General features: G+C 41.4%; 2 protein-coding genes across 3 annotated transcripts in view; one reads left to right on the top strand and one right to left on the bottom strand.

Moving 5' to 3' along the window:
* KIFBP (kinesin family binding protein) overlaps positions 1-7265 on the top strand; it is a 47489-nt gene extending 40224 nt beyond the window's left edge. The window contains exon 7 of one of the 2 annotated variants that reach the window (XM_059052689.2): positions 2274-7265. In XM_059052689.2, coding sequence (XP_058908672.1) covers positions 2274-3149 — 876 coding nt within the window. In that variant the 3' untranslated portion in view covers positions 3150-7265. The remainder of the gene's footprint in view (positions 1-2273) is intronic. The other variant, XM_059052688.2, reaches the window with a different exon arrangement.
* Positions 1-26977, bottom strand: part of TYSND1 (trypsin like peroxisomal matrix peptidase 1) — a 1185869-nt gene that overhangs the window by 243133 nt on the left and 915759 nt on the right. The window lies entirely within an intron of this gene.

Genomic DNA, 26977 nt, shown 5'->3' with positions numbered 1-26977 from the left:
TTTATCACCTGGTTACTTTAAACTCAGATAGTTGCCATGCTACTAAATTACTCAGATTTTCCTTAATCTGGCTTTGTTACTTTAACTTTATCCTTCGATCATCTGTTTACCTGAAAAGCCTTCTTTAATTCAAGTTTAATAACATATACAAATTTAAGTATTTCTGCGAGATCTGTGGTAGTCCTTGTACTGTGATGAACAAAAATAGACTTGGTTTTTCTTACTTTGTATGAAAGTGCAATTTTAGTAAGTTCCACAAAGGAGAGACACATGATACAAGAAGTCATAGCAGGAGGAAGATACATCTGAAGTAAGCTCTGGGAATGAGAAGGCATAGCATTCCAAGGAGCTGAAGCCACACATTTAAAAGGTCTATGGCATAGGGAGCATGGTGTTAGAAGGGATGGAATAAAGGCCTGTGAGGCTGGAGCAGAGTGAGAGCACATGTGATATACGATAGAGTTAGAAAGGTATAGAACAGGGACCTCCCTGCTGGCACAGTGGTTAAGAATCCGCCTGCCAATGCAGGGAACACAGGCGCGAGCCCTGGTACGGGAAGATCCCACATGCCGCGGAGCAACTAATCCTGTGCACCACAACTACTGAGCCTGCGCTCTAGAGCCCGTGCTCAGCAACAAGAGAAGTCACCGCAATGAGAAGCCTGCACACTACAACGAAGACCCAACACAGCCAAAAATAAATAAATAAATAAATTTTAAAAAAGAAAGAAAGAATGGGATAGAACAAGCAGGGCCTTCAATGAATGGAAGCCTTGGAGAGTTTTTGGACTGATCACGTAGGTAGCAGAATGGAGAATGAATTGAGGGAAAGCAAGAGTGGATGGGGGAGATTAGAAGACCATTGGAACAGTGGAGGTGAGACGTGAAGGGAGCTTGATCTAGGATGGTGGCAAAAGAGATGGTGGAAAAGAAAGCATTTAGGAGGTATTTAGGGGGCAGAATGTAAAGGACTGGATGATGGATTGGAAGTGTAGGGTAAAGGGGAGAGGAGAGGAACATCGCACGGATGACTCCTTGACTGCTGGCTGTCCAGATCGATGGAGTGTCCTTCACTAAACTACTACTAGAATAGGAACGTGTTTGCTGAAGAGTAAGAGTTCCATTGTGGACATGTTGAGGATGAGGTGTCTGAGTCTTCTGAGAGAGGAGATGTTGTGGGGGGAGCTGTAGTTATGGCTGTGGAGCTTGAGAAGAGGTCCAGGTCGTACCTGTAGATTTGTGAGTCCTCCTCCCATGGATGGCAGTTGCAACCGTGGGTGTGGATGGAGTCATCTGTGTAGAGCAGTGCTGTCCAATAGAAATAAAATTACATATGTGGCTGGTATTCTAAGTTTTCTAGTGGCTACATTAGAAAAGGAAAGAAGCAGGTAAAATTTATATTTCTTAGCCTAGAATATAAAACGAAATAATCATTTCTATTTGTCATCAATACTAAAGAGTTGAGCTATTTTAAATTTTGTACTGTCTTGGAAATTGGGTATGTATTATTTTACACTGATCACATCTCAGTTTGGACATTTCAGATGCTCAATAGCCATCCACATGCAGCAAATGGCTACTGTTTTGAACAATGCAGATCTAGAGAGACAACTTCAAATTAAAAGAAGAGAAGGCCTTGGGGCTGTCCACTGAGGGATCTGATGTTTAATTTTCTTGTCTAGGAAGAAGAGAATGAGCTTAGTCTTTTTTTTTTTTTTAAACCATCTTAGTTTTTTTTTTTTTTTTTTTTTTGGCTCCAGGAGGTAGAGGAGATAACTTTAACTATGAGTAGATTTAACTGTCTTTATTTTAGTATCTTTAAGAGACCTAGGGCATTTCTCTGTAATATATTTCAGTAAATAACTTAGCATAAACATCATGTTGTTAATCTTAATTGCATTTCTATACAATATTTTTAGGATGTAGATTTCAATCTTACTCTAATGTTAAAATACTACTAATACTATATTAGATGTATATAATGTTTCACAGCTCTTATTACAGTTTTCATATGCATTTATCTTACCTGAAAGAGCAACTGTAAATGAGTTAGTTCCCCAAAGAGGAAAGTAATAAGTTTTACTTTTTCCTAGTTTCTTTCATTTTTAATATAAGTGGAATATAATTAGAAAGAAGTTTTAAAAGATGTGATTATATCACCTCCCTAAACCAGGCTGGGAAGAGGGTTTCTTACCTTTACTCTTAAGTTTGCTGTAGTATTGACAGCAGGAGATCAGTGTCTGTCCTCAACCATAATTTATTTTTTTCTTTCAGGACAACATAGGGGAGCTTGATCTTGATAAACAATCTGAACTTAGAGCTTTAAGGAAGAAAGAACTAGATGAGGAAGAAAGTGTTAGGAAAAAAGCTGTGCAGTTTGGAACCGGCGAACTGTGTGATGCCATCTCTGCAGTGGAAGAGAAAGTGAGCTATTTGAGACCTTCAGATTTTGAAGAAGCCAGAGAGCTCTTCTTAATGGGTCAGCACTATGTTTTTGAGGCAAAAGAGTTCTTTCAGATTGATGGTTATGTCACTGACCATATTGAAGTTGTCCAGGACCACAGTGCTCTGTTTAAGGTGCTTGCATTCTTTGAAACTGACATGGAGAGACGGTGCAAGATGCATAAACGCAGAATAGCTATGCTAGAGCCCCTAATTGTGGACCTGAATCCACAGTATTATTTGTTGGTCAACAGACAGATTCAGTTTGAAGTTGCACATGCTTATTATGATATGATGGATTTGAAGATTGCCATAGCTGACAAACTGAGGGATCCTGATTCACACATCGTGAAAAAAATAAATAGTCTTAATAAGTCAGCATTGAAGTACTACCAGCTCTTCTTAGACTCCCTGAGAGACCCAAATAAAGTATTTCCTGAGCATATAGGGGAAGATGTTCTTCGCCCTGCCATGTTAGCTAAGTTTCGAGTTGCCCGTCTCTATGGCAAAATCATCACTGCAGATCCCAAGAAAGAGCTAGAAAATTTGGCAACATCACTGGAACATTACAAATTTATTGTTGATTACTGTGAGAAGCACCCTGAAGCTGCCCAGGAAATAGAAGTTGAACTAGAACTTAGCAAAGAGATGGTCAGTCTTCTTCCAACAAAAATGGAGAGGTTCAGAACCAAGATGTCCCTGACTTAATAATCCTTGTTTTTAATGACAGAAAATGTGCAGTAATGAAGATTTTTTTCCCCTTATTCAAACAGGCCCAATTCCATTTTGATGTCTACCTTCATAGCCAGATGAGTGCTGTTTGAACTTGATAGACCAATTGACTTTGCTAGGACCTTAACATAATTAATAATTTATACCTAATTATGTAAATAAATTGCCTTGTTAAAGTGACATGTGATTGGTATTTAGATTGCTCGTTTCCTATTTAAATATAAACCTTTTCTGCCTCGTTTTCTAAAAGTAGGTTCTTTGTTGGCTAATACTTGATGCATTTGTTAAAAGGAAAAATGCTGGTAATATACCTGGTGGGCAAGCTGTTACTGTATTAAAGTTGAAAAAATAACTTCTTGCAGTTAATTCTTCCCAAAATATTTGCTTTCCTAAATTCCCAAAGAAATCTTTCCCTTCTGACATATTAAAAAACTAAGTTATGTTGTAAAGTATTATAGCTTGTTTCATTATAGAGGAAGAAGGCCATGTTGGAAATATAATAAATTAACCTGCTTCACTAATAAAGGCTTCCATTTATTCTTTTGTCTTCTTTTAAGAGTTGGTTTATTTTTGATACTTCAAAGCGTATTACCTTATTTGAAGCCAGAGAAGAATATTTCTTTGGTAACATTATATAGAGAGAATACATTAAAATCTTATTTATTGAATATACTTTATGAAATACTGTGTTCCAGAAAAATTTTATTGACTGCAGTTTCTCAGAGGATCCTAGTATATCTATTAAGCTTTAAGCACTGTTGAAAAAAGATATGCACATAATAACACTGTTAGTATATGTTAGTCATTTTAAGTGGTTGCAGAATTGAAATGAAGTCACTATCCAGTGCAAAAATCAAGATCGGTTGTAAAATTTGATACAGAGAATAGCTCTGTATGTTGACCTAGTCCTAAGCTTTCCAAAGCCAAGTCTAAGATTCTGTAACATGTATGTATGTGTGGTAAATACCTTGCTTTTCCTTTGAGATCAGTTTGCCAGGAAAAAAAAGATCTTTGAGTATAACAGTAGTGTGTAATTCACTCAACATTTAATATTTATTAAATATCTCCTGTGGATCGGGCACTGTTCTTGGTTTTCTAGGCTTAGAGGATACAATAATGAACAAGATCAGCAAGGTCCTATTCTCATGGAGCAAGTAAATAGGTAAGATTTCAAGTCATGAATGCTATTAAGAAAGGAACCAGAATCCTAGGTTGACGTTTAATGGGAAGTGGTGCAACAGTGATCTGAAAGGCCGCTGAAAAGGTGGAAAGTGACAGTGAGCCGAGAACTAAACGGCCAAAAAGGGGCAGCAAAGTAAAGATTCTTAGGTAGTGTTCCAGAGAATGCTAGGCCCTCAGGCTGGCTCCAGCTTAGGAAGGAGTTTTGTGTTTTAGAAGATAGGAAAGGCCAGTGTGGCTGGAGCAGATGAGGTGGGAGTAGAATTGGGGGGGGGGGGCAGGAGTAGGGAGTCCGGATGGCGAGGGCATTGTAGATGAGGGGAAGAGGTTAGGATTTTACTCTAGGTATAGTGGGAAAACTTTGTAGATTTTTTAAAAAGGGAGTGACATGTTCTGATTGGCATTTTTAGGAAACTACTGTGGCTCCTCAGGGGAGAATAGATTGTAGGGAGAAGGGAGAGGCACCAAAGGGGAAGCATGGAGACAAGTTACGTTCTATTAGGATTAATCTGAATGGCCTGGACCAGGGTCATCAAGTAGGAATGGAGAGAAGTGGATAAGTTCAGTATGTGCTTTGAGAGTAGAATCACAGGACATGCCAGAGGATTATGTGGAAGGCATGAAGGAGAAAGAAGAATCAAGAACCATATGAAGTTGCAGTATGCAGGAGAAGCACATTTCTATGAGGGAGATGTGGGGTTAGAATTAAGAGTTCTATTCAGGTCATATTGAGTTTAGGATATTCAGATGCTTGAGATAGGATGATTGCTAACACCCCCATTTAACCAGACTTTGAAAGGAAACTGAAGAGGATTAAGAGGAGGCCAAGAGGCGAGGGAGGTTTCTTGGGGGTAGTGAGATATCTCTGCATCTCAGCTACTCTCATTCCTTCATCTCTTGAAAACTGATTCTAGAACAAGTCCCCCTGTTATGAGCCTTTCTTGATATAGCCATTTTGCTCTCAACCGTATTCAACCTCATAACTTCATTTTAAAGTCGTTCATTAGCTTGCTTAACAAATACTGATCTCTTTCTGTATGCTGGTCACTGTGCTAAGCTCTAGAATATGGTCTATATAAGGCACAGCCTTTTAAATCCTGATAGCTTTTCCTCTTCCCAACTGTGTTATTCAACTTGAGTTCAAGAGATAAAATTCAAGTGTAACAGGCATTAGTCTTAAAACCAGTCTTCATCCTAATAACCATCAACATATTTTGCTATTTGTCATTTGCTGTCTATAGTGACTTTTCATATTTTAAAACTTTGTCTTTAGTTATCAGCAGAAAAATCTCATTGGCTGCTTTGCGTCCTGCACTGTATTCATGTAGCCTGTTCCACAAACTGCTTACCCTGAGCACGGTTTCCTAGAGATATCTGCCCTCTGAGACTTTGTTGCTTCTCTGGATTAGTAGTTCCCAAACTTTTGGTTTCAAGACCCCTTTGCACTTAAAATTGAGGATGCCAAAGAGCTTTTGTCATGTAGGTTATATCTCTTGATGTTTATCCTATTTGAAATTTAAGGAAATTTTAACAGTTTGTTAATGACAAATCCATTGGATTTAAACAATTTTACGAAAAACTTTTTTCCAGAAGAAGTGGCATATTTTACATTTTTGCAAACATCTTTAATGTCTGGCTTAATAGGAAATGGGTTGATTCTCATAACTGGTGTGATATAACATGTCATGTAGCCTTTGGAAAACTCCACTGTACATTTATGAGAGTGTGAGTGAAAAAAATAATGTCTTATTATGAAACTAGTTTCATGGGATCTCCTGCCCCAGTCTGAGGTCCCCTGAACCCCCACCTTAAGAACTGCTGCCCTACTTAATCTCCAAAATGTACGAACAGCTCATACAACTCACCACCACCACCAAAAAAAAAAAAAAAAAAATCCCAATCAGAGAATGGGCAGAAGACCTAAATGGACATTTCTCCAAAAAGACTACAGATGGCCAATAGGCACCTGAAAAGATGCTCGACATCACCAATTACTAGAGAAATGCAAATCAAAACTACAGTCAGGTACTATCACCCCCCAGTCAGAATGGCCATCATTAAAAAGTCTACAAAAAAAAGTCTACAAATAACATGCTGGAGAGGGTGAGGAGAAAAGGGAACCCTCCTACAGTGTTGGTGGGAATGTAAGTTGGTGTAGCCACTGTGGAAAACAGTATGGAGGTTCCTCAGAAAACTAAAAATAGAATTACCATATGATCCAGCAATCCTACTCCTGGGCATATATCCAGAGAAAACCATAATTCAGAAAGACACATGCACCCCAATGTTCACTGCAGCACTATTTACAATAGCCAGGTCATGGAAGCAACCTAAATGCCCAGCGACAGACAAATGGATAAAGTAGTTCTGGTACATATATACAAAGGAATATTACCCATAAAAAGGAATGAAACTGAGTCATTTGTTGAGATGTGGATAGACCTAGAGACTGTCATACAGAGTGAAGTAAGTCAGAAAGAGAAAAATATCGTATATTAACGGATGTATGTGGAACCTAGAAAAATGGTACAGATGAACCGGTCTGCAGGGCAGAAGTTGAGACACAGATGTAGAGAACAAACGTATGGACACCAAGGGGGGAAAGCGGTGGAGGGGTATGGGTGGTGGTGTGATGAATTGGGCGATTGGGATTGACATGTATACACTGATGTGTATAAAATTGATGACTAATAAGAACCTGCTGTATAAAACAAAAAGAACTAATACTAAACTTTCTTTGGGTTATTTGTATGGAAATATGTTAATATAAATGTTTCGGACATTACATGAAATTTCTAAAAATTTTATATGTTCTGGTATAACGTTATAAGTCAATTCTAGTTATTACTTTAAAATGTATGTCTCAGAAGTAACTAAATTTCCTTGTCAATTGCATTATTATGAACTTTCATCAAATCTTTAACCGTGGTCATTTTTAAGTCTTTTGTCATTTACAGACAGTTCTGGGTATACTCTGATGCTTTTGCAAAAATGTTCCTATAAAAGGGTTTCATCTTCAAGGAATTCATGGAAAAGACTCTGACAAGTACAGGTTTCTGGTAACTTGACTATACTGCTGAACTGAATAAGTATTTTCAGAACTCTAAGGGAAAACTGATGAAGTCAAAAGTGCTAACAAAAGATCAAGATAAAAAAAATTACATGGGACTGAGTGAACTGATGAGGATGATTATAATTTTTGTGACTTTGTTTGAATAAAAAAAAAAATCCCACAAGGACTCAGAGGCAAAAAATATACAAATCAGTTTTCACTGCAAAGTAAAGGAGCTGTTACATTGGAGGATTACTGGACTGAATGTCAATATTATGACATAGTATGAGTATGTTTCCTGTTTGGTAACTGCAATCATTGTTGCTTTTGTTGTGGTCATCCATTTACAATGCTTGGTGTCAGTTTATCTCTTGTAAAAATAAAATACAGTGTGTGTGTGTGTGTGTGTGTGTGTGTGTAAAAAACAACAAAAAAAGAAAAGATACATACACCCTAATGTACATTGCAGCACTATTTACAATAGCCAGGACATGGAAGCAACCTAAATGTCTGTTGACAGAGGAATGGATAAAGAAGTTGTGTATACATATACAATGGAATACTACTCAGCCATAAAAAAGAATGATATAATGCCATTTGCAGCAACATGGATACAACTAGAGATTATTATACTAAGTGCAGTGAGTCAGCAAGAGAAATACCATATGATATCACATATGTGGAATCAAAAATATGGCACAAATGAACCTATCTACAAAACAGACTCACAGAGAACAGACTGCTGGTTGCCAAGGGAGGGTAGGTGGGGGGGAAGGACTGGGAGTTTGGGGTTAGTAGATGCAAACTATTACATTTAGAATGGATTAGGGACTTCCCTGGTGGTCCAGTGGTTTAGAGTTCGCCATCTAATGCAGGGGGTGTGGGTTCAATCTCTGGTCAGGGAGCCAAGATCCCACATGCCTCACGGCCAAAACAACCAAAACATAAAACAGAAGCAGTATTGTAACAAATTCAGTAAAGACTTAAAAAAAAAAAAAATAGAATGGTTAAACAAGGTCCTTATGTGTAGCACAGGGAACTTTATCCCAGTCTCCTGGGATAAACCATAATGAATATAAAAAAATGTATACATGTGTCTAATTGAGTCACTTTGCTGTACAGCAGACGTAACACAACATTGTAAATCAACTATATTCCAATTTATAAAAACCAAAACTGCTGCCCTATAGCCTGCTCTGTGTTGGGCAAGGTGCAGAGTGGATGCTGAGGGTTTAGGAAAGTAATGTGGCTGCAGTGGCTGGTCTAGGTCTCCCATCCAAAGAAAAAACAGACCCCTATTATTTAGTGCACATTGGTTTTGGGTGAGTCTAGAGTCATGGCAATGTCATATCTTTATTATTTTATCATGGAATGTACTGGGTTTCTTGGCAATGCTGGGTTTTTTTTTTTAAACATCTTTATTGGAGTATAATTGCTTTACATTGTTGTGTTAGTTGCTACTGTATAACAAACCGAATCAGCTCTATGTATACACATATCCCTATATCCCCTCCCTCTTGCGTCTCCCTCTCACCCTCCCTATCCCACCCCTCTAGGTGGTCACAAAGCACCGAGCTGATCTCCCTGTGCTATGCAGCTGCTTCCCACTAGCTAGCTATTTTACATGTGGTAGTGTATATATGTCCATGCCACTCTCTCACTTCATCCCAGCTTACCCTTCCCCCTCTCCCCATATCCTCAAGTCCATTCTCTACATCCTTATTCCTCTCTTGCCCCTAGGTTCTTCAGAACCCTTTTTTTTCTTAGATTCCATATATGTGTGTTAGCATACGATATTTGTTTTCCTCTTTCTGACTTACTTCACTCTGTATGACAGACTGTAGGTCCATCCACCTCACTACAAATAACTCAATTTCATTTCCTTTTATGGCTGAGCAATATTCCATTGTATATATGTGCCACATCTTCTTTATCCACTCATCTGTCCATGGACACAGGTTGTTTCCATGTCCTGGCTACTGTAAATAGTGCTGCAATGAACAGGCAATGCTGGGTTCTTTAATACTGTTTTATCTGCTTGAACTCTGTCAAAGCTGTTTCATTGTTTTCATCCCTATTACTGTAGAGTCGCTGAAAGGTAATAGAAGTTCTCCCTTACCTAGACAGTTGGTTCATTATTCTGGGATAGTTTTGCAAAATCTTACCTGAAATACATATACCCAGAACCCTTAAAAGTGTTGGCAGCATGATAGAACTTGGCCTAGAGCCATAGGGTTATTTTAAATAGAATTTTGGGGCTTCCCTGGTGGCGCAGTGGTTGAGAATCCGCCTGCCAATGCAGGAGACACGGGTTCGTGCCCTGGTCCGGGAGGATCCCACATGCCGCGGAGCAACTAAGCCCGTGAGCCATGGCCGCTGAGCCTGCACGTCCGGAGCCTGTGCTCCGCAACGGGAGAGGCCACAACAGTGAGAGGCCCGCATACCGCAAAAAAAAAAAAAAAAAAAAAAAAAAAAATAGAATTTTGTTCTTTTGCTCACTCCTAAAACTAATTATTGAGGCAAAGAGTATATACTGAGCTAATAAAAAGTGGGATTTTTTGATACAAGAGTCCTTTGCCATTTTCTTTTCAGTCTTGCTAGATTTACATATATACAATGGACAATCACACAGCCATTAAAAAGAATGGAGTAATGCCATTTGTAGCAACATGGATCGTCCTAGAGATTACCATACTAAGCGGAGTAAGTCAGACAAATATCATGTAATCACTTATATGTGGAATCTGAAAAAATGACACAAATGAACTTATTTACAAAACAGAAACAGACTCACAGACTTTGAGAACAAAATTATGGTTACCAAAGGGGAAAGGTGGGAGGGAGGGATAAATTAGGAGTTTGGGATTAACATATATACACTACTATATATAAAATAATCAACAAGAACCTGTATAGCACAGGGAACTCTACTCAATACTCTAACGGCCTATATGGGAAAAGAATCTAAAAGAGAGTGGATATATGTATATGTATAATTGATTCACTTTGCTGTACACCTGAAACTAACACAACATTGTAAATCAACTATACTCCAATATAAAATAAAATTAAATTTTAAAAAACAAAGACCCATTTAGGTAGAGACCAGGCAAAAGTCTGTGAAAATTAAAGTATATAATTTAAATAATTATATATTAAATAATTATATAATTTAAATAACTATTCAGGGAAAAGAGTAAGAAATATCCCAGGGTATTGAATGCTTTAACTGCTAGGCAAATGACAATCCATGCATAACTTATGGCTAGTGGGACCTGAATAGGCATTAGAAAGCAATGGAATTAATAACACTGCTGTATGTAGAATAGGAAAGTTGTTAAGAGAGTACATCCTAAGAGTTCTCATCACAAGGAAAAAATATTGTTTCATTTTGTGTCTGTATGAGATGATGGATGTTCACTAAACTTGTGCTCATCATTTCATGATGTAAATCAAATCATTATGCTGTACACCTAAATTTTTTTTTTTTTTCAAAACAATTTTTTGGGTTTTTTTGGCCACTGAGACCAGGCCACATTCGATCCTGACCAGTGATCAAACCCGGGTTCCCCAGCAGTAGAAGCATGGAGTCCTAACCACTGGACCACCAGGGAAGTCCCCTGTACATGTTAAATTTATATAATGCTGTATATGTCGATTATAGCTCAATAAAACTAGAAGAAAACAAATCTAAAAAAAAGAAATCTTGCTAGATTTAGACAACTAACAGGCTAAATGCATCATTCCTTCATTCATTCACTTATTCAACAAGTGAATGCCTACTATCAGAAGACTGAATTTTACCTGTCAATTCTGAGCAGTTATGTGAGAAAAACATTGAAATTTGTCTATGAATTTTAGGGTCTTTCAGATGGTGTAGGCTATCTTTGGGGGAAAAACTTGGTTATTAAGGATAGGTTTATTTAAATGCCATTCTCAATTCTTGGCTGTTATTCTCAGGGGCCTACACTGGGTGCAGGAGAGACTTCTTCCCTTGAAATTGCCTTGGGGGAAAGTTTTTGCAGTTGCCTATAATTCAGTGGAGTTTTCTGGGTTATTTACACCTTGTTCATCTCTGCCCCTCAGATCAGTTTTAGCCAGTGCTGTTAGTTTCTCCCCAAATCATGTGAGAGGGAGGGCTTGATAGATTTCGTATTTTCCTTTTTTCGTTTTTGTTTTTGACTAGAAAATAGCCACATCCACATTTCAAATGCTAATTTTGTTTTGGCCAATTAAGTTTCTTCTCCTTGTACTGGGGGTTGGCAAACTCTCTGTAAAGGGCCAGATGGTACATATTTTAGACTTTTCGTGACATGCAGTCTATTGCAGCTATTCAATGCTGCTGTGAAAGCACCTGCAGACAATACATAAATGAATGAATGTCCCTCTGTTACAACAAAAATTTACTCTTGGCAACAGGTGGCAGGCCAGATTGGCCTGGGGGCGTGGTTTGTCAACTCTTGCTTTTACTGGTTTACTATTGGAATTTCTTTCTACCTTATGTATAAAATGTACTTATAAAAACTAATGTTATTGAGTACTACCTAGTCTATTCCAGGTACTCTAAGCACTTTATATGCATTATTGCATACAATTGTCTTGAAAACTTTAACATGGATAATATCATCCTCTTTTTTTTTTTTTAACAGAATGTGCAACTGAGGCTTAGAGAGCTTCAGTGACTTGCTCAAGGTCATGCAGCTAGGAAGTGGCAGAGCTATTATTTGTTTTTTGGGGTTTTTTTTTTTTGGCTACACCGCACAGCTCACGGGATTTTAGCTCCCCTACCAGGGAATAAACCTGGGCCCAAGGCAGTGAAAGCACCGAGTCCTAACCACCGGACCGCCAGGGAATTCCCCAGAGCTATTATTTGAACCAAGGTCAATATGAGTATCTTTTACAAAGTTAACAAGCTGCTGGTTCTATTAATTTTAGTTTAAATGGACTATAAGAAAAGACAACCATCCATTGATAGATGAATAAAGAAGATGTGAGATATATATGTACACACACATACACACACAATATTACTCAGCCGTAAGAAAAGGACAGGAGGGTGGGAGGGAGGGAGATGCAAGAGGGAAGAGATATGGGGATATATGTATACTATAGCTGATTCACTTTGTTATAAAGCAGAAACTAACACACCATTGTAAAGCAATTATACTCCAATAAAGATGTTAAAAACAACAACAACAAAAGAAAAGGATAAAATCTTGCCACTTGCAACAACATGGATGGACCCAGAGGGCATTATGCTAAGTGAAGTAAGTCAGACAGAGAAAGACAATACCGTATGATTTCACTTACATATGGAATCTAAAAAACAAAAACATGAATAAACAAAAGAGAAACAGACTCATGGATACAGAGAACAAACTGGTGGTCGCCAGAGAGGAGGAGGGGGTGAGGGGTTGGGCAAAATAGGTGAAGGAGATTAAGAGGTACACAACAGTTATAAAATAAATCACAGGGATGTAACGTAGAGCATAGGGAATATAGTCAATATTATAGACATAGTATTACCATACAGTAACTTTGTATGGTGGCAGATGGTTACTAGACCTATTGGGGTGACCATTTCATAATGTATATAAATGTCAAATCATGTTTTACACCTGAAACTAATATTGTATATCATCTATCAATTTAAAAAGTTTTTAAAAGGACAACTACACCTGAAGTAAAATTGCTGACAAGCCATTGAACCAGGCCGTTGAACCATTCCCTTCCTATAATAAGGATTAACCTAAAATTATGTTGGCCAAATCATAATTGTAGGTTATATCTATGTATATAGACATAGATGTTAAAAATTACCCATTTTGTAGCTAAGTAGCTGTTGCAGTATTTCTAAACTTTTCATAGCTACCTGCATTGCAGGGCTGTTCTTGATTATCACAGTCAGTCAGTTACTAATCATGAGATATGAAGGGGAGAAAACTCAAATATGTTAGGACAACACATTTTTTAAATGGCCCAGATGCATTTTTATAGGGTAAGTGTCAGTACACAACTGGGCCTTTTAATCATTTTGCACCTGAGATGTGATTTTTTTTTGAGGAAAAAAAAATCAGTTGGGGGTCATAGTATCCATTCAAGTTGTTTTCATCATTACTTATTTTGGGACTTTGAAAAAACCTAAAATAGGAAAAAAATTCAAGAAAGCAACCAGGAACTATGTGTCAAGGAGAAAACCCAGAGAAAGTACAGCTCTCATAAAAAATCTCACCCATACAACCCAGTCAGACTCTTGAAGCCAGTAACTTCTCAGGAAGGTCACAACCCAGTATTAACTTTTCATCTATAGGAAGTGCCAGGAAAGCCTTATACATGCATTGTATGAAATTGGGTTCAAAAATACATTCAAGAAAAACCAACCAGAAAACCTGCTGGATGATAATGTGTTTCTGAAACTGAAATGATCTGCAGCAGTCGTGCACCGGTTGTCAGCACAGAGCTCTTTACCCCCTCTTCCTTCTGAATTCTCACTTTTCCTCCGCTGGTTATCTTAATCACTTTGCCTTTCCTGTTATCACCCTAAGTCAGGTTTTGTTATCAAAAGACTCATCACCCTCCAAAGTCATCTGTGATCTCCTTCAGATGATGTTTATGCTTTTAATTTTCACCCCAAAGCTATTGCTTGGACACTAAGAAAATGGTACAATCATGTAAGAAATTATAAAAAATGAAAACAGTAATTGCCAATCTGCTGATTATGCAAAACTATAGAATGGCTTTATGTTAAAAACGTATTGTCCTTTTAGACTGGGATTTTGAACGTTGCTTCTGAATATTTAATCTTTCATTTGTCTTTCTCTGCCTGGAGCCCAGAAAAATCTAATTACACCAACTTAAAAAATAAGGAGAAATGATTCCCAAGCTCCTCTGGAAGAATACCTTAAGTTTCACTTATTGAGGATGTGCCAGAGTATCTCAAGTTGTAATTTAATTCAATTCCATGGGCCTGTTTTTTACCTTTCTAATTTGAATATATATCTTATCACACAAACTTAATAGAGCATGTATACTAAATACAGAGGGTATGTTTGCAATGATCAGACTTGATGTACGATTACGCATTAGAAATGAAAGTCACTTTGAGATTGCTTGTGCTTGCAGAACTTGGCAGGCACCCTCCAGAGCAGCTGATATTAGAGGCTTTGGTGACCACTGTTCAGCAGAGGTGGCACTAAAGCTGCCAGAGACGGAATACAAATAGCTTTCAAATATGAACTCAAAAGTCAAGTACTGACTGCTAGTTAAGCTGCTTCTCATGTGGGACAACTCTGTTGTTCCAGGATCAGCAGCAGGAATTTTTTTTTTTTTTTTTTTTTTTTTTTGCGGTACGGAGGCCTCTCACTGCTGCGGCCTCTCCCGTTGCGGAGCACAGGCTCCGGACGCGCAGGCTCAGTGGCCATGGCTCACGGGCCCAGCCTCTCCGCGGCATGTGGGATCTTCCCGGACCGGGGCACGAACCCGTGTGCCCTGCATCGGCAGGCGGACTCTCAACCACTGCGCCACCAGGGAAGCCCAGGAATTTGTTTATAAAATTAGTTAATGATAGTCAATGACTGTGGAATAATTTAGATACTTATACTAAGATCATGTTTTTAATAAGTTGTGTTAGCATAAGCTGTAGGGCACTGTTTCCTAGAGTTGAGTCCCAGGGCCCACCTGCGTCAGAATCATTTCAAGGCACTTAAAATGCAGATTCCCAGGCTCCGGCCCAGAACTAATCAGGAACTCTGGGTGGGAACCAGGGATCTACATTTGAGTGGAACCCCATGCGATTCTTATGTACATTACGCGAAAGAAGCTCTGCTGTAAGAATTAAGAGAAGGAAGCTAGAGCAGCTTCTGTAGGGAGAAGAGTCCTGAACCACAAAGCTACTCTGTGCCTTTGGTTCCCAGAGAGAACCAAGCCTGGGGACAGGGCATTCCCAGCAGCTTTAGGCAGCCAAGGAGCTACAACTCTCTCCTCCTAGTTCTCCAAGCAGCTCCTCCTGTGTGAGGAGGAGAATTCTGCTGGGTGCACGCGAGTAGGGGGCCTGAGACTGGTAACCACAACACTAGGGCTTTCAGGGCCAAGGGGAACCCTCCTAGATGAAAGCTAAGGATTCCCTAGTGACCCCTGAAGAATGTTCTACAATACCTCAAGGGAGGTGAGGCAAAAGAAAGAGGTTGTTCTGCAAGGGACACAGACTAGGCAAGCAGCAATTCTTGGGGGATTTGAATGGAAACACTCAAATTGTTGTCCCAGTGGCGTGGTGTTAACTACCCTGCGTAGAGAGCCAGGACCGTCTCTCGGGAACTGGACAAGTTTGGGGTAGAGCAAATACTCAGATTCCCCCACTTTCACATTCCAAGACAGGCTGTGTTCTGGTGACATCTGGTTAAAATCAAAATTGAGTGCCTGCTTGAGGGAATGCAATCGTTTCTCCTATAGTAGAGGATCTCTTCCCTAGGGAAATCCCCCAATTGCAGAACGGAGAAATGTTTCTAACTTGGACCTGCCGTTGCTACTCTTCCTTGGGATTTCCCTGGTGGTGCCGTGGTTAAGAATCAGCCTGCCAATGCAGAGAACACGGGTTCGAGCCCTGGGCTGGGAAGATCCCACATGCCGCGGAGCAACTAAACCCATGTGCCACAACTACTGAGCCTGTGCTCTAGAGCCCATGGGCCTAGAGCCCGTGCTCCACAACAAGAGGCCACCCCAATGAGAAGCCCGTGCACCACAGTGAAGAGTAGCCCCCACTCACCACAACTAGAGAAAAGCCTGCATGCAGCAACGAAGACCCAACAGAGCCAAAAAAAAAAAAAAAAAAAAAACTCTTCCTTTGGAGGATATGAGAGTCATGTGCCAGATGGATGAGAGCTTAGAACTCTGTGTGAGAAAAACACAGCCCTCCCCTCATAATTCTGTAGCTAGGCAGTCCAAGACACCAACACTGTGCATACAGTGTATATAGTCTGATATACCAGTGTATGTGCACATGGCAGACTTAACCATTGGCCAGAAGTCCAGGGACTTCCACGCTGCTCAGTCCAATGGAAACTTTTCAGTCCTCATTCATTCCTGACCTCTTGATAGCATGGCATTTGACAGACCAAGGCTCCCTCCTTGAAACGCCTCTTCCCTCATCCTTCCACAGCACTGCCTTCTCCAACTCTACCTTGCCAGCAACTTCTTGTGTTTCCTTTAAGGGCTTTTACAATCACTTAAATATGTGATCCTTAGCTTTCTAACCTAGTGTCTTAGTCTCTCCAGGCTCCCCAGGGCAATGTCTTCCACTCTTAACATACAGGTTACCACTGATATGTAGTTCTTGATCTTTTTAGTTCAATTACCCCCAAATTAGTAGAATTTGTTGACTATTACTTACACTCACAATTATTGCCTTCATTTCCTTTAAAAAAGTTTTTATTTTAAATATTAAAAAAATTTAAGAAATACCCTTGACTAAAGAAAAATATCTTCAAGGAATTTTAAATGAAAAGTAGCAGTTTCAAGTACTGTCTTTCCCTACACCTCCCCCGACCCTCCCTCACAACCACTCCCAGGAGGGAACCTGTTCAGACCTGCGTTTTGCTGGTTACCTGGTTATGTGGTAACGACATGCTCACATCACCACTTATTGATTTATCAATTTAAAACATCATCTATTGACTTTTTCCAGTGATAGTAAAGGATATAGCTCACGACACCCTACTCCCCTCATTTCTTTCAATATAGCTCCAATATTAAAATTGTTTTTGGTTAAAAAATATGTTATATACATAATAGTATGTAATGAATTTATATATAGATATGTAGGTATACTTATGTAAACAACATATATATTTTGTACATGTGTATATTGTTCTTTTTTTTTTTTTTTTTTTGCGGTACGCAGGCCTCTCACTGTGGGATCTTCCGGACCGGGGCACGAACCCGCGTCCCCTGCATCGGCAGGCGGACTCTCAACCACTGCGCCACCAGGGGAGCCCCTATTGTTCCGTTTGTTGATCATCCACTAAGATATTAGTGTCCAAACCCTTGTCTTTAACTTTCCTCAACCTCACAAATCATCTATATTTTCATTTATACATTGGCAGTGTTGATAAATACATTCTATTATGTATACATTTTATTCTGTCATAATCAGATTTCTGTATCTTTGTAGAGGGATTCTAAAAGTTGATGATGAATAAGCTGTATTTACATTACAATGATTATATAAATATCACCCACTGCAGAATTAATATATTATGATTATATTCCTTTCCTGTACAGATTTATATTCTTAGAGCTGCTAACTGCCCCCCCCTCAGTATTTGCCCTTATATTCTGGCTGTCAAATCCACCATCATAGTCATCTATTCGTCCTTTTCCCCCTCAAAGACCTCCCTCCAGGAGCCCTCCCTCCTGCTCCGATCTGCACTGATTGCTCTCCAGATCAGATGCTCCACTACCAGGCTGGGACTCCCCTTCTCTGCTCTCCCAGTGTGTAGCTACTCTTTCCTGGAGCCCGTGTCTTCCTTTTTCTTGGTTTGTTAAGATTTCTAATTTAAAAAGTATAACATGCTTGTTAGAACAAGTATATAGATATAAACATGTCCCCTCATTCTCCTCCAACTTTGCACCTCTGAGGGAATCTAAGTTAAAGGTGTGGTGGGTCCCCTTCTACACCTTCATCTATGCTCAAATACATATGCTCGAACATATAAACACATATATGGGTTCCTTCTGTTCTTTTAAAAAAGTGGAATCATATTATACATCTTACTCTGCAACTTGCTTCCACCACCCCTGATTTAATGATTTATCATAAACCTTTCTCCAGCTCAATACAGATGGACGTAAGTTTTTAAATAATCTGCTTCTGGTTCCACAGTGTGGATGTACCTTATTTATTCATCTATTTCCTACGACATACAGTTTATTTTCTGTTTTTATGTCACTGCAAATCAATAAACATGCTTGTGAATCCTGACATATTAATACATATTGGTGCTTTTATTTGTGTAGCATAGATTTTGAAAAATCAAAATTACTGGGTCAAAGGACAAGCATATAATATTTTAACTATCAAAATATAACATATGTACCAAAAAAGTGCATCATAAATGTAGTTGTTCATAAATGAATTCTCACAAATACAACACGCAATGTGACCAGTACCCAGATCAAGAGACAGAATATTGCCAGAACCTGAGGCGCCCACCCCATACACCTGTGAGTCAATACTCCACTCCCAAGGGTACCCTCTCTCCTGACCGCTGACGGCGCGTGCATTTTTCATTTGAAGATATGGCCACACTCTTCTCCCCAATGGCCGTAGGCATTCACATTCCCACAAGTAACGCGCAAAGGTATCAGTTTCCCCCGTAACATTAGATATCACTTTTTGCAACTTTTGCTTACCCGATGGGTGAAAATAGCATCTGTTATTCTAACTTGCATGTTTCCTGACTGACCAGTGACGGTGAGCACTGTGGCACACATTCCTTCACTTACAGATGAGAAAACCAAGGCTCAGAGCAGAGCACTGACGTCGCCCAGGTCAGTTTAACACCTGCTTTGTTTCTGTGGTTAGCACAGTGTTGTGGGACTTGGCAAGGAATCACAGACCCCTCCCCCATTAGTAAAGTTCGCTAAGCGCACCTCATTCAAACTCTAAAGGAAAGCGGGGAGAAGGACACACGCACAGTCCATTTTACTCTGCTGGCCTGGGAGGCGAACGCTGCTCTGCTCATACAAAGCTTCTGTGATTTTGCAGACTTGGCTCAAAGACTGGTTTTGATAGGGATGGAGTAAAGCGACAAAGTAGGTGATTAAACAGTTAATCACAGGGCTTCCCGGGCTTCCCTGGTGGCGCAGTGGTTGAGAGTCCATCTGCCGATGCAGGGGACGCGGGTTCGTGCCCCGGTCCGGGAAGATCCCACATGCCGCGGAGCGGCTGGGCCCGTCAGACATGGCCGCTGAGCCTGCGTGTCCGGAGCCTGTGCTCCGCAACGGGAGAGGCAAAAAAAAAAAAAGTTAATCCCACTAGAGGATTGTAAGTAAAGAAAAAGATATGGGAGACCCCTGTAAGTTAATGATCACTCAAGAAATCAGGTTTGCTTAACCACAAAGCCATGCAACAGAAACATGACACATGCCCCAAAACAATAAGCAAATGGTGGAATGAGACCCACATCCTGCCCAGTGAGCTCGGCAAGTTAATGATTCCTAGGACATGCTCCTCTGTGCACACTAAGAACGAAAACATAAGGAAAAGATGACATTATACTGAAACCTGAGAGGATTACTGTTTTTAGTATATGTTACCACCTTTTTGCTCAATTCCATTGCTCCATGACAGTCCCAGCTGGACCATGTAGGGACAATAAAACTCCTCCACCCAACCTGGAGGAAGAGCTGATGATGGAAGCCTGAAGTCTACTCAAGAATGAGGAAGAAGGTGGCCTTCTCCCCCTCCCCAATTCTCCTTTCATTCTAAAACTGTAGCCCACTGAGTTCTCAGGGTACAGCACTCCCTTGCCCGCCTGCTTGTAAGCCTCACAAGTCCTAGTCTAATAAGTCACTTCATATCTATCATTTTGCCTCTCAATGAATTCTTTCTGCCCTGAGACATAAACACCTGGAGGTTCTTGGAGGCTCCCCCTACCCCAGACGCATTTCTGCGGTTTCAGCTTGGGGGCATTGAGGGAGGGAGCCCTGCTGAACGCAGGCAGGGATGGCTGGTCTGTGGAGGTTGGTGAGTCACCCAGCCCGGTTGAGGAAACAATCAAGCAGTCACACGTGCAACGTCTCTACTGAGGGCCTGAAGGCCACAGGGAAAAGTGGAAAGATCTGTGGACTGAAAGCTAGGAGGCTATGGGGGGCATCGCTTGCCCTCTCAGCGCCTGTTTTCTCCCAAGAAGAAGGCCTTGGAGGTTCTGAGAGCACCAGATGCCCAGCCTGGGCAGGAGGCAGCCCTCTAGGACCAGGAACACAGCACCCAGGGGACAAACCCTTGTCCTCGCACATGTGAAACTGTCACAGCTTTAGGCAGGAGTGTCCACGCCCAAATGAGGGTTGGTGCGGGCAGGTGCTACGAGAGCTGAGCCCTGAAGGAAGGGATGGGTGGGTCTGGGTCGGAGGGCTGCAATAGCAGAAAGGAGAGCAAGGCATCATCTGTCGGGGGAGAGCTGGAAAGGAGGGGCGGGTCAGCCTGAACACCAAGGGCCTGGAGAGGAAAGAGAGAGGAGTAACCCCAGCTGAAGAAACTACTGAAAGAAGCACTGGTGGAGACATGAGGCTGGAAAGAGAGGCTGAGGCTGGCCAGGCGGCCCACGCAAGCTCTCAATTCCTGGTGAGGACTGCGGGCGGGCGTGTGGAGCCAACGGCTGTGCTTTCACAGGGCAGTGTTAGGAGGTAAGGGGTAAAACGCACGGTGTTTAATTTTCTAAGCTTAACTGTAACAAATTACCACACAGTTGGTGGCTGCTGTAATGAACTACCCAAAACTTGGTGGCTTAAAATGACCCAAATGTGTCCCCCTTAGAGTTCTATAGGCTACAAGTCTGACATGGGTCTCACTGGGCTAAAACTACGGTGTTGGCAGGGCCGCCTTTCTTTCTGGAGACTCCAGAGGAGAATCTGCTTCCTTACCTTTTCCAGCCTCTGCATTCCTCGGCTTGTGGCCCTTTAGTCCGTCTTCAAAGCGAACAAAGGCAAACCGCACCCTCCTCACACCACATCACTCTGAACTTTCCTTCTGCCTCTGGCTTCCATTTTTAAAGACGCTTGTGATTACATTGATCCCACCTGGATAATCCAGGCCACTCCCTCTTTGAAGATCACCTGATTAGCAGCATTAATTCCATCTGCAACCTTAATTTCCCTTTGCCATGTAAGGTAACAGGTTCCAAGGATTAGGATGATTAGGACAGAGACATCTTTGGGGGGCCCTTATTCTGCCTGCCATACTGGGTTAGTTAGTTGGAACTGCTTTCAAGCAAACAACAACAACAACAAAAAACAAAAGCAAAAACAAAAAAGGAGAAGGAGAGGGAGAGAGAGAAGAAGGAGAAGAAAAGAAAGATATTGGCTTAAATAACTGAGGCCTCAGTGTCTTTCTTCACTTCTTTTTTTTTTTTTTTTTTTTTTTTTCTTTTTTTTGTGGTACGTGGGCCTCTCACTGTTGTGGCCTCTCCCATTGTGGAGCACAGGCTCTGGACGCACAGGCTCAGCGGCCATGGCTCACAGGCCCAGCCGCTCTGCGGCATGTGGGATCTTCCCGGACTGGGGCACGAACCTGTGTCCCCTGCATTGGCAGGCGGATTCTCAACCACTGCGCCACCAGGGAAGCCCCTTTCTTCACTTCTTGAATCTACTTTCCTCTCTCGGTTTTCAGGCATCTCCTTCTATGAGCAGGACCCCGAATCACCAGGCTTACATCCTGACCGCTTAGCAGCATGGCAGTCCCCTCTCCCAGTACTTTAGCATAACCCAGGATGATGAGTACTGACTCTGATTCACCCAACTTCCATCCAGGACTGTCCCTGGACCAACTACTCTGGCCTGGGAGACAACTTTCATTAGCCAGGCCTGAGTTTCATATGCACCCTTGAAGCTGAAACAGGGGAAGCCCCACCAAACCACATGGACAGAGACTTGGGGGTGGGTGGTTCCTTAAAGGAAAACTGGTAGACTGCTACCCCAAAAGCGCAATAGTGGTCATAACTGCACAATATGAGTTGCACTTCATGCCACGAAGCTGTACTTAAAAATGATTTATAAGGTACTTAGCCATAAAAAAGAACAAAATAATGCCATCTGCAGCAACATGGATGGACCTAGAGATTGTCATACTGAGTGAAGTAAGTCAGACAGAGAAAGACCAATATATGACATTGTATGTGGAATCTAAAAAAAGGCTACAAATGAACCTATCTTCAAAACACAATAGAGTTACAGATTTAGAAAATAAACTTATGGTAACCGGGGGGGTAAAGGGGGAGGGATAAATCAGAAGATTGGGATTGACAACATACACACTATTATATATAAAATGAATAACTGATAAGAACCTACTGTATAGCACAGGGACCTCTACTCAATACTCTGTAATGGCTTATATGGGAAAAGAATCTAAAAAAAGAGTGGATATATGTATATGTATAACTGATTCACTTTACTGTACACCTAAAACTAACACAACATTGTAAGTCAACCATACCCCAGTAACAATTATTAAAATAATAAAAAAAGATTTACAGGGTATTCCCTAGTGGTCCAGTGGTTAGGACTCTGTGCTCTCACTGCCAAGGGCCCGGGTTTGCTCCATGGTTGGGGAACTAAGATCCTATAAGCCGTGTGGCCGGCCAAGAAAAAAAAAAAGATTTACAACGGTAAATTTTATGTCATGTATATTTTACCACACACACACAGATTTTGGAGTTTTGCTAGGCCTGTTAGGAAAGAGGATTTTGTTTTTCCAGAGATCGCTAGGCGATGTGAGCCTAGTTTAATCACCCACTTTATTGAAGTTACCTGTGTGTTCTCTCTAAGCTTATCTGTTCACAGGGCCCATTTTGAAGAATGAAAAGATGTGATATTGTTACGTAATGAAGCTCGCGCAAAGCAAACTCCCTGTAAAGTGATTCACTTTAATAGAAAATGTAAATTGGGAGTTATTTCCTTAAAATAGTGGTTCTCAAAGTGTAGTCACTGCAGCAGCAGCAGCATCAACTGGAAACCTGTTGGAAATGCAAACTCTAAGGCCCCACACACCTCAGAGCTGCTGAATCAGTAACTCTGGGGTGAAGCTGCCCAGGTGCTCACTAGCCCTCCAGGTGACTCTGCTGCAAGCTCAGGTTTGAGAAACACTGTCTCCAAGGTTCTTTGTTTTGTTGTTCTGAGCATTGTAAACATGATTCACTTTGAACAAATTGACTTAACCGTGGATTTTCAGGGGATAACAAATTATTGCATAAAGTGATATGCAAGACACATGGGAATACATGTGTCGTATTAAAGTATTTGCCTTAACTTGTTTAAAATAAAATAAAATATAACTCTAATTTAAAAATTTTTTAAATTAAAAAAGAAGAACAGGGAATGTAGGGTAGTAAGTGCAAGAGAAATCTACAAATAGCAGCTGCCAGAGAGGGTGGATCAAAGGCAGGCAGCCTGAAGGCCAGAAAACATCTGAAGTTTCTTAAAAAATTTAGATGTGAGATGTTGAGGAAATGGAAAGACAGTAATAAAAGCTTTAAATCAATGGTCCTCAATCTTTTTGGTCTTAGGACCACTTTACATTTTAAAAAAATTATTGAATTTTGTTGCTGTGGGTTCTATCCATTGATGTTTACCATAATAGAAATTAAAACTAAGAAAAATCCAAATAATAATAAACCCACTTTGTGTTAACTTGGTTAACATATTTTCTGATTAATAGTTATATATTCCAATAACTGAATCACTTTGCTGTATACCTGAAACTAACACAATATTGTAAATCAACTATACTTCAAAACAAAAATAATTATATACTCCAACATGAAAAAAGCTAGTGAGAAGGGAGGCATTGTTTACATTTTTTCAGATCTCTTTGATGTCCAGCTTATGAGAAAGACTTGCTGGATTCTCATACCCATTTCTGCATTCCATCTACTGTGATACCAAGTATCACAGCTTCTGAAACTCCACTGTACCCTCCTTATAAGAGAATGAGAGTGAAAAAGGCACATAACTTATTGTGAAAAAACAGTTTTGACTTCACAGACCCCTTAAAAGGTCTCAGTGATCCTCAAGGATCCTTGAACACACTGAATAAACCTGCTACTCATTGGAAAGAGACCTGGGTTTGAGTTCCGGTTATGCTTCTTTCTAGCTGTGTGACCTTGAGCAAATTATTTGACCTTTCTGAGCTTCCCTTTATCTCATCTGTGATGGAACTCACCTCATGGGTTTCTGGGAGGGTTAAATTAGAAAATATATGTGCCTGGAACATATTTAGCCCTCAGTAGATGACCCATTTCTGCTGTTACTGAAGTTTGGGGCTGGGGTGACTGGGTAAGTAGTGGTGTCATCGGCAGGAATAGGGATGTAAAGGTGGGGATTAGGGAGGGTAAGAAAACTTTGATCAAGTCCTAGTGAGTTGGGCCATCCAGATGCACCAGCTGGGCTGGAGCTCTGGGGTCAGGTCTCAGCTGGAGGTCAAGATTTGTGAGTGGTAGATTCCCATGAAGAAATGGAAGATGTAAAGGCCAAAAAGGCCAGCTCTGTGAGGGGCAGGAACAGTGCAAGGGGGCCCCTGCTCTGAAAGCAGTGCTGCACACCAAGCAGCTCTAAGTCAGTGTTTGGTGATATGGCTGAATGCTCTCTGGGGGAAACGCACTGCTCGGGACTGGAGGTGGAAATGAACCAGGGAAAGGGAAGGACAGTCAATCCTGGGGCTATGGAGAGGAAGGAACAGCTCTGATGTTGGAGGTGAACAGGGATGCCAATCTCCTCTGGAAACATTTGCTTCCAATCAACAAGGGGATCCTTCCTGAAGCTTTAGTTGAGACACCCACTATTTATTTATTTATTTGTTTGTTTATTTATGGTACACGGGCCTCTCACTGCTGCGGCCTCTCCCGTTGCGGAGCACAGGCTCCGGACGCGCAGGCTCAGTGGCCACGGCTAACGGGTCCAGCCTCTCCGCGGCATGTGGGATCTTCCCGGACTGGGGCACGAACCCGTGTCCCCTGCATCGGCAGGCGGACTCTCAACCACTGCGCCACCAGGGAACCCCAGGAATTTGTTTATAAAATTAGTTAATGATAGTCAATGACTGTGGAATAATTTAGATACTTATACTTAAGATCATGTTTTTAATAAGCTGTGTTAGCATAAGCTGTAGGGCACTATTTCCTAGAGTTGAGTCCCAGGGCCCACCTGCGTCAGAATCATTTCAAGGCACTTAAAATGCAGATTCCCAGGCTCCGGCCCAGAACTAATCAGGAACTCTGAGTGGAAACCAGGAATCTACATTTGAGTAGAACCCCATGCGATTCTTATGTACATTACGCGAAAGAAGCTCTGCTGTAAGAATTAAGAGAAGGAAGCTAGAGCAGCTTCTGTAGGGAGAAGAGTCCTGAACCACAAAGCTACTCTGTGCCTTTGGTTCCCAGAGAGAACCAAGCCTGGGGACAGGGCATTCCCAGCAGCTTTAGGCAGCCAAGGAGCTACAACTCTCTCCTCCTAGTTCTCCAAGCAGCTCCTCCTGTGTGAGGAGGAGAATTCTGCTGGGTGCACGCGAGTAGGGGGCCCGAGACTGGTAACCACAACACTAGGGCTTTCAGGGCCAAGGGGAACCCTCCTAGATGAAAGCTAAGGATTCCCTAGTGACCCCTGAAGAATGTTCTACAATACCTCAAGGGAGGTGAGGCAAAAGAAAGAGGTTGCTCTGCAAGGGACACAGACTAGGCAAGCAGCAATTCTTGGGGGATTTGAATGGAAACACTCAAATTGTTGTCCCAGTGGCGTGGTGTTAACTACTCTGCGTAGAGAGCCAGGACCGTCTCTCGGGAACTGGACAAGTTTGGGGTAGAGCAAATACTCAGATTCCCCCACTTTCACATTCCAAGACAGGCTGTGTTCTGGTGACATCTGGTTAAAATCAAAATTGAGTGCCTGCTTGAGGGAATGCAATCGTTTCTCCTATAGTAGAGGATCTCTTCCCTAGGGAAATCCCCCAATTGCAGAACGGAGAAATGTTTCTAACTTGGATCTGCCGTTGCTACTCTTCCTTGGGATTTCCCTGGTGGTGCCGTGGTTAAGAATCAGCCTGCCAATGCAGAGAACACGGGTTCGAGCCCTGGGCTGGGAAGATCCCACATGCCGCGGAGCAACTAAACCCATGTACCACAACTACTGAGCCTGCGCTCTAGAGCCCATGGGCCTAGAGCCCGTGCTCCACAACAAGAGGCCACCCCAATGAGAAGCCCGTGCACCACAGTGAAGAGTAGCCCCCACTCACCACAACTAGAGAAAAGCCCGCATGCAGCAACGAAGACCCAACAGAAAAAACTCTTCCTTTGGAGGGTATAAGTCACGTGCCAGGTGGATGAGAGCTTAGAACTCTGCGTGAGAAAAACGCAGCCCTCCCCTCATAGTTCTGTAGCTAGGCAGTCCAAGACACCAACACTGTGCATACAGTGTATATAGTCTGATATACCAGTGTATGTGCACATGGCAGACTTAACCATTGGCCAGAAGTCCAGGGACTTCCACGCTGCTCAGTCCAATGGAAACTTTTCAGTCCTCATTCATTCATTCATTCCTGACCTCTTGATAGCATGGCATTTGACAGACCAAGGCTCCCTCCTTGAAACGCCTCTTCCCTCATCCTTCCACAGCACTGCCTTCTCCAACTCTACCTTGCCAGCAACTTCTTGTGTTTCCTTTAAGGGCTTTTACAATCACTTAAATATGTGATCCTTAGCTTTCTAACCTAGTGTCTTAGTCTCTCCAGGCTCCCCAGGGCAATGTCATCCACTCTTAAGATACAGGTTACTACTGATATGTAGTTCTTGATCTTTTTAGTTCAATTACC

The sequence above is a fragment of the Kogia breviceps genome, chromosome 2 (assembly GCF_026419965.1).
Source record: "Kogia breviceps isolate mKogBre1 chromosome 2, mKogBre1 haplotype 1, whole genome shotgun sequence".
Classification (NCBI taxonomy): Eukaryota; Metazoa; Chordata; class Mammalia; order Artiodactyla; family Physeteridae; genus Kogia; species Kogia breviceps.
This window is presented reverse-complemented; position numbering and strand designations above follow the sequence as displayed.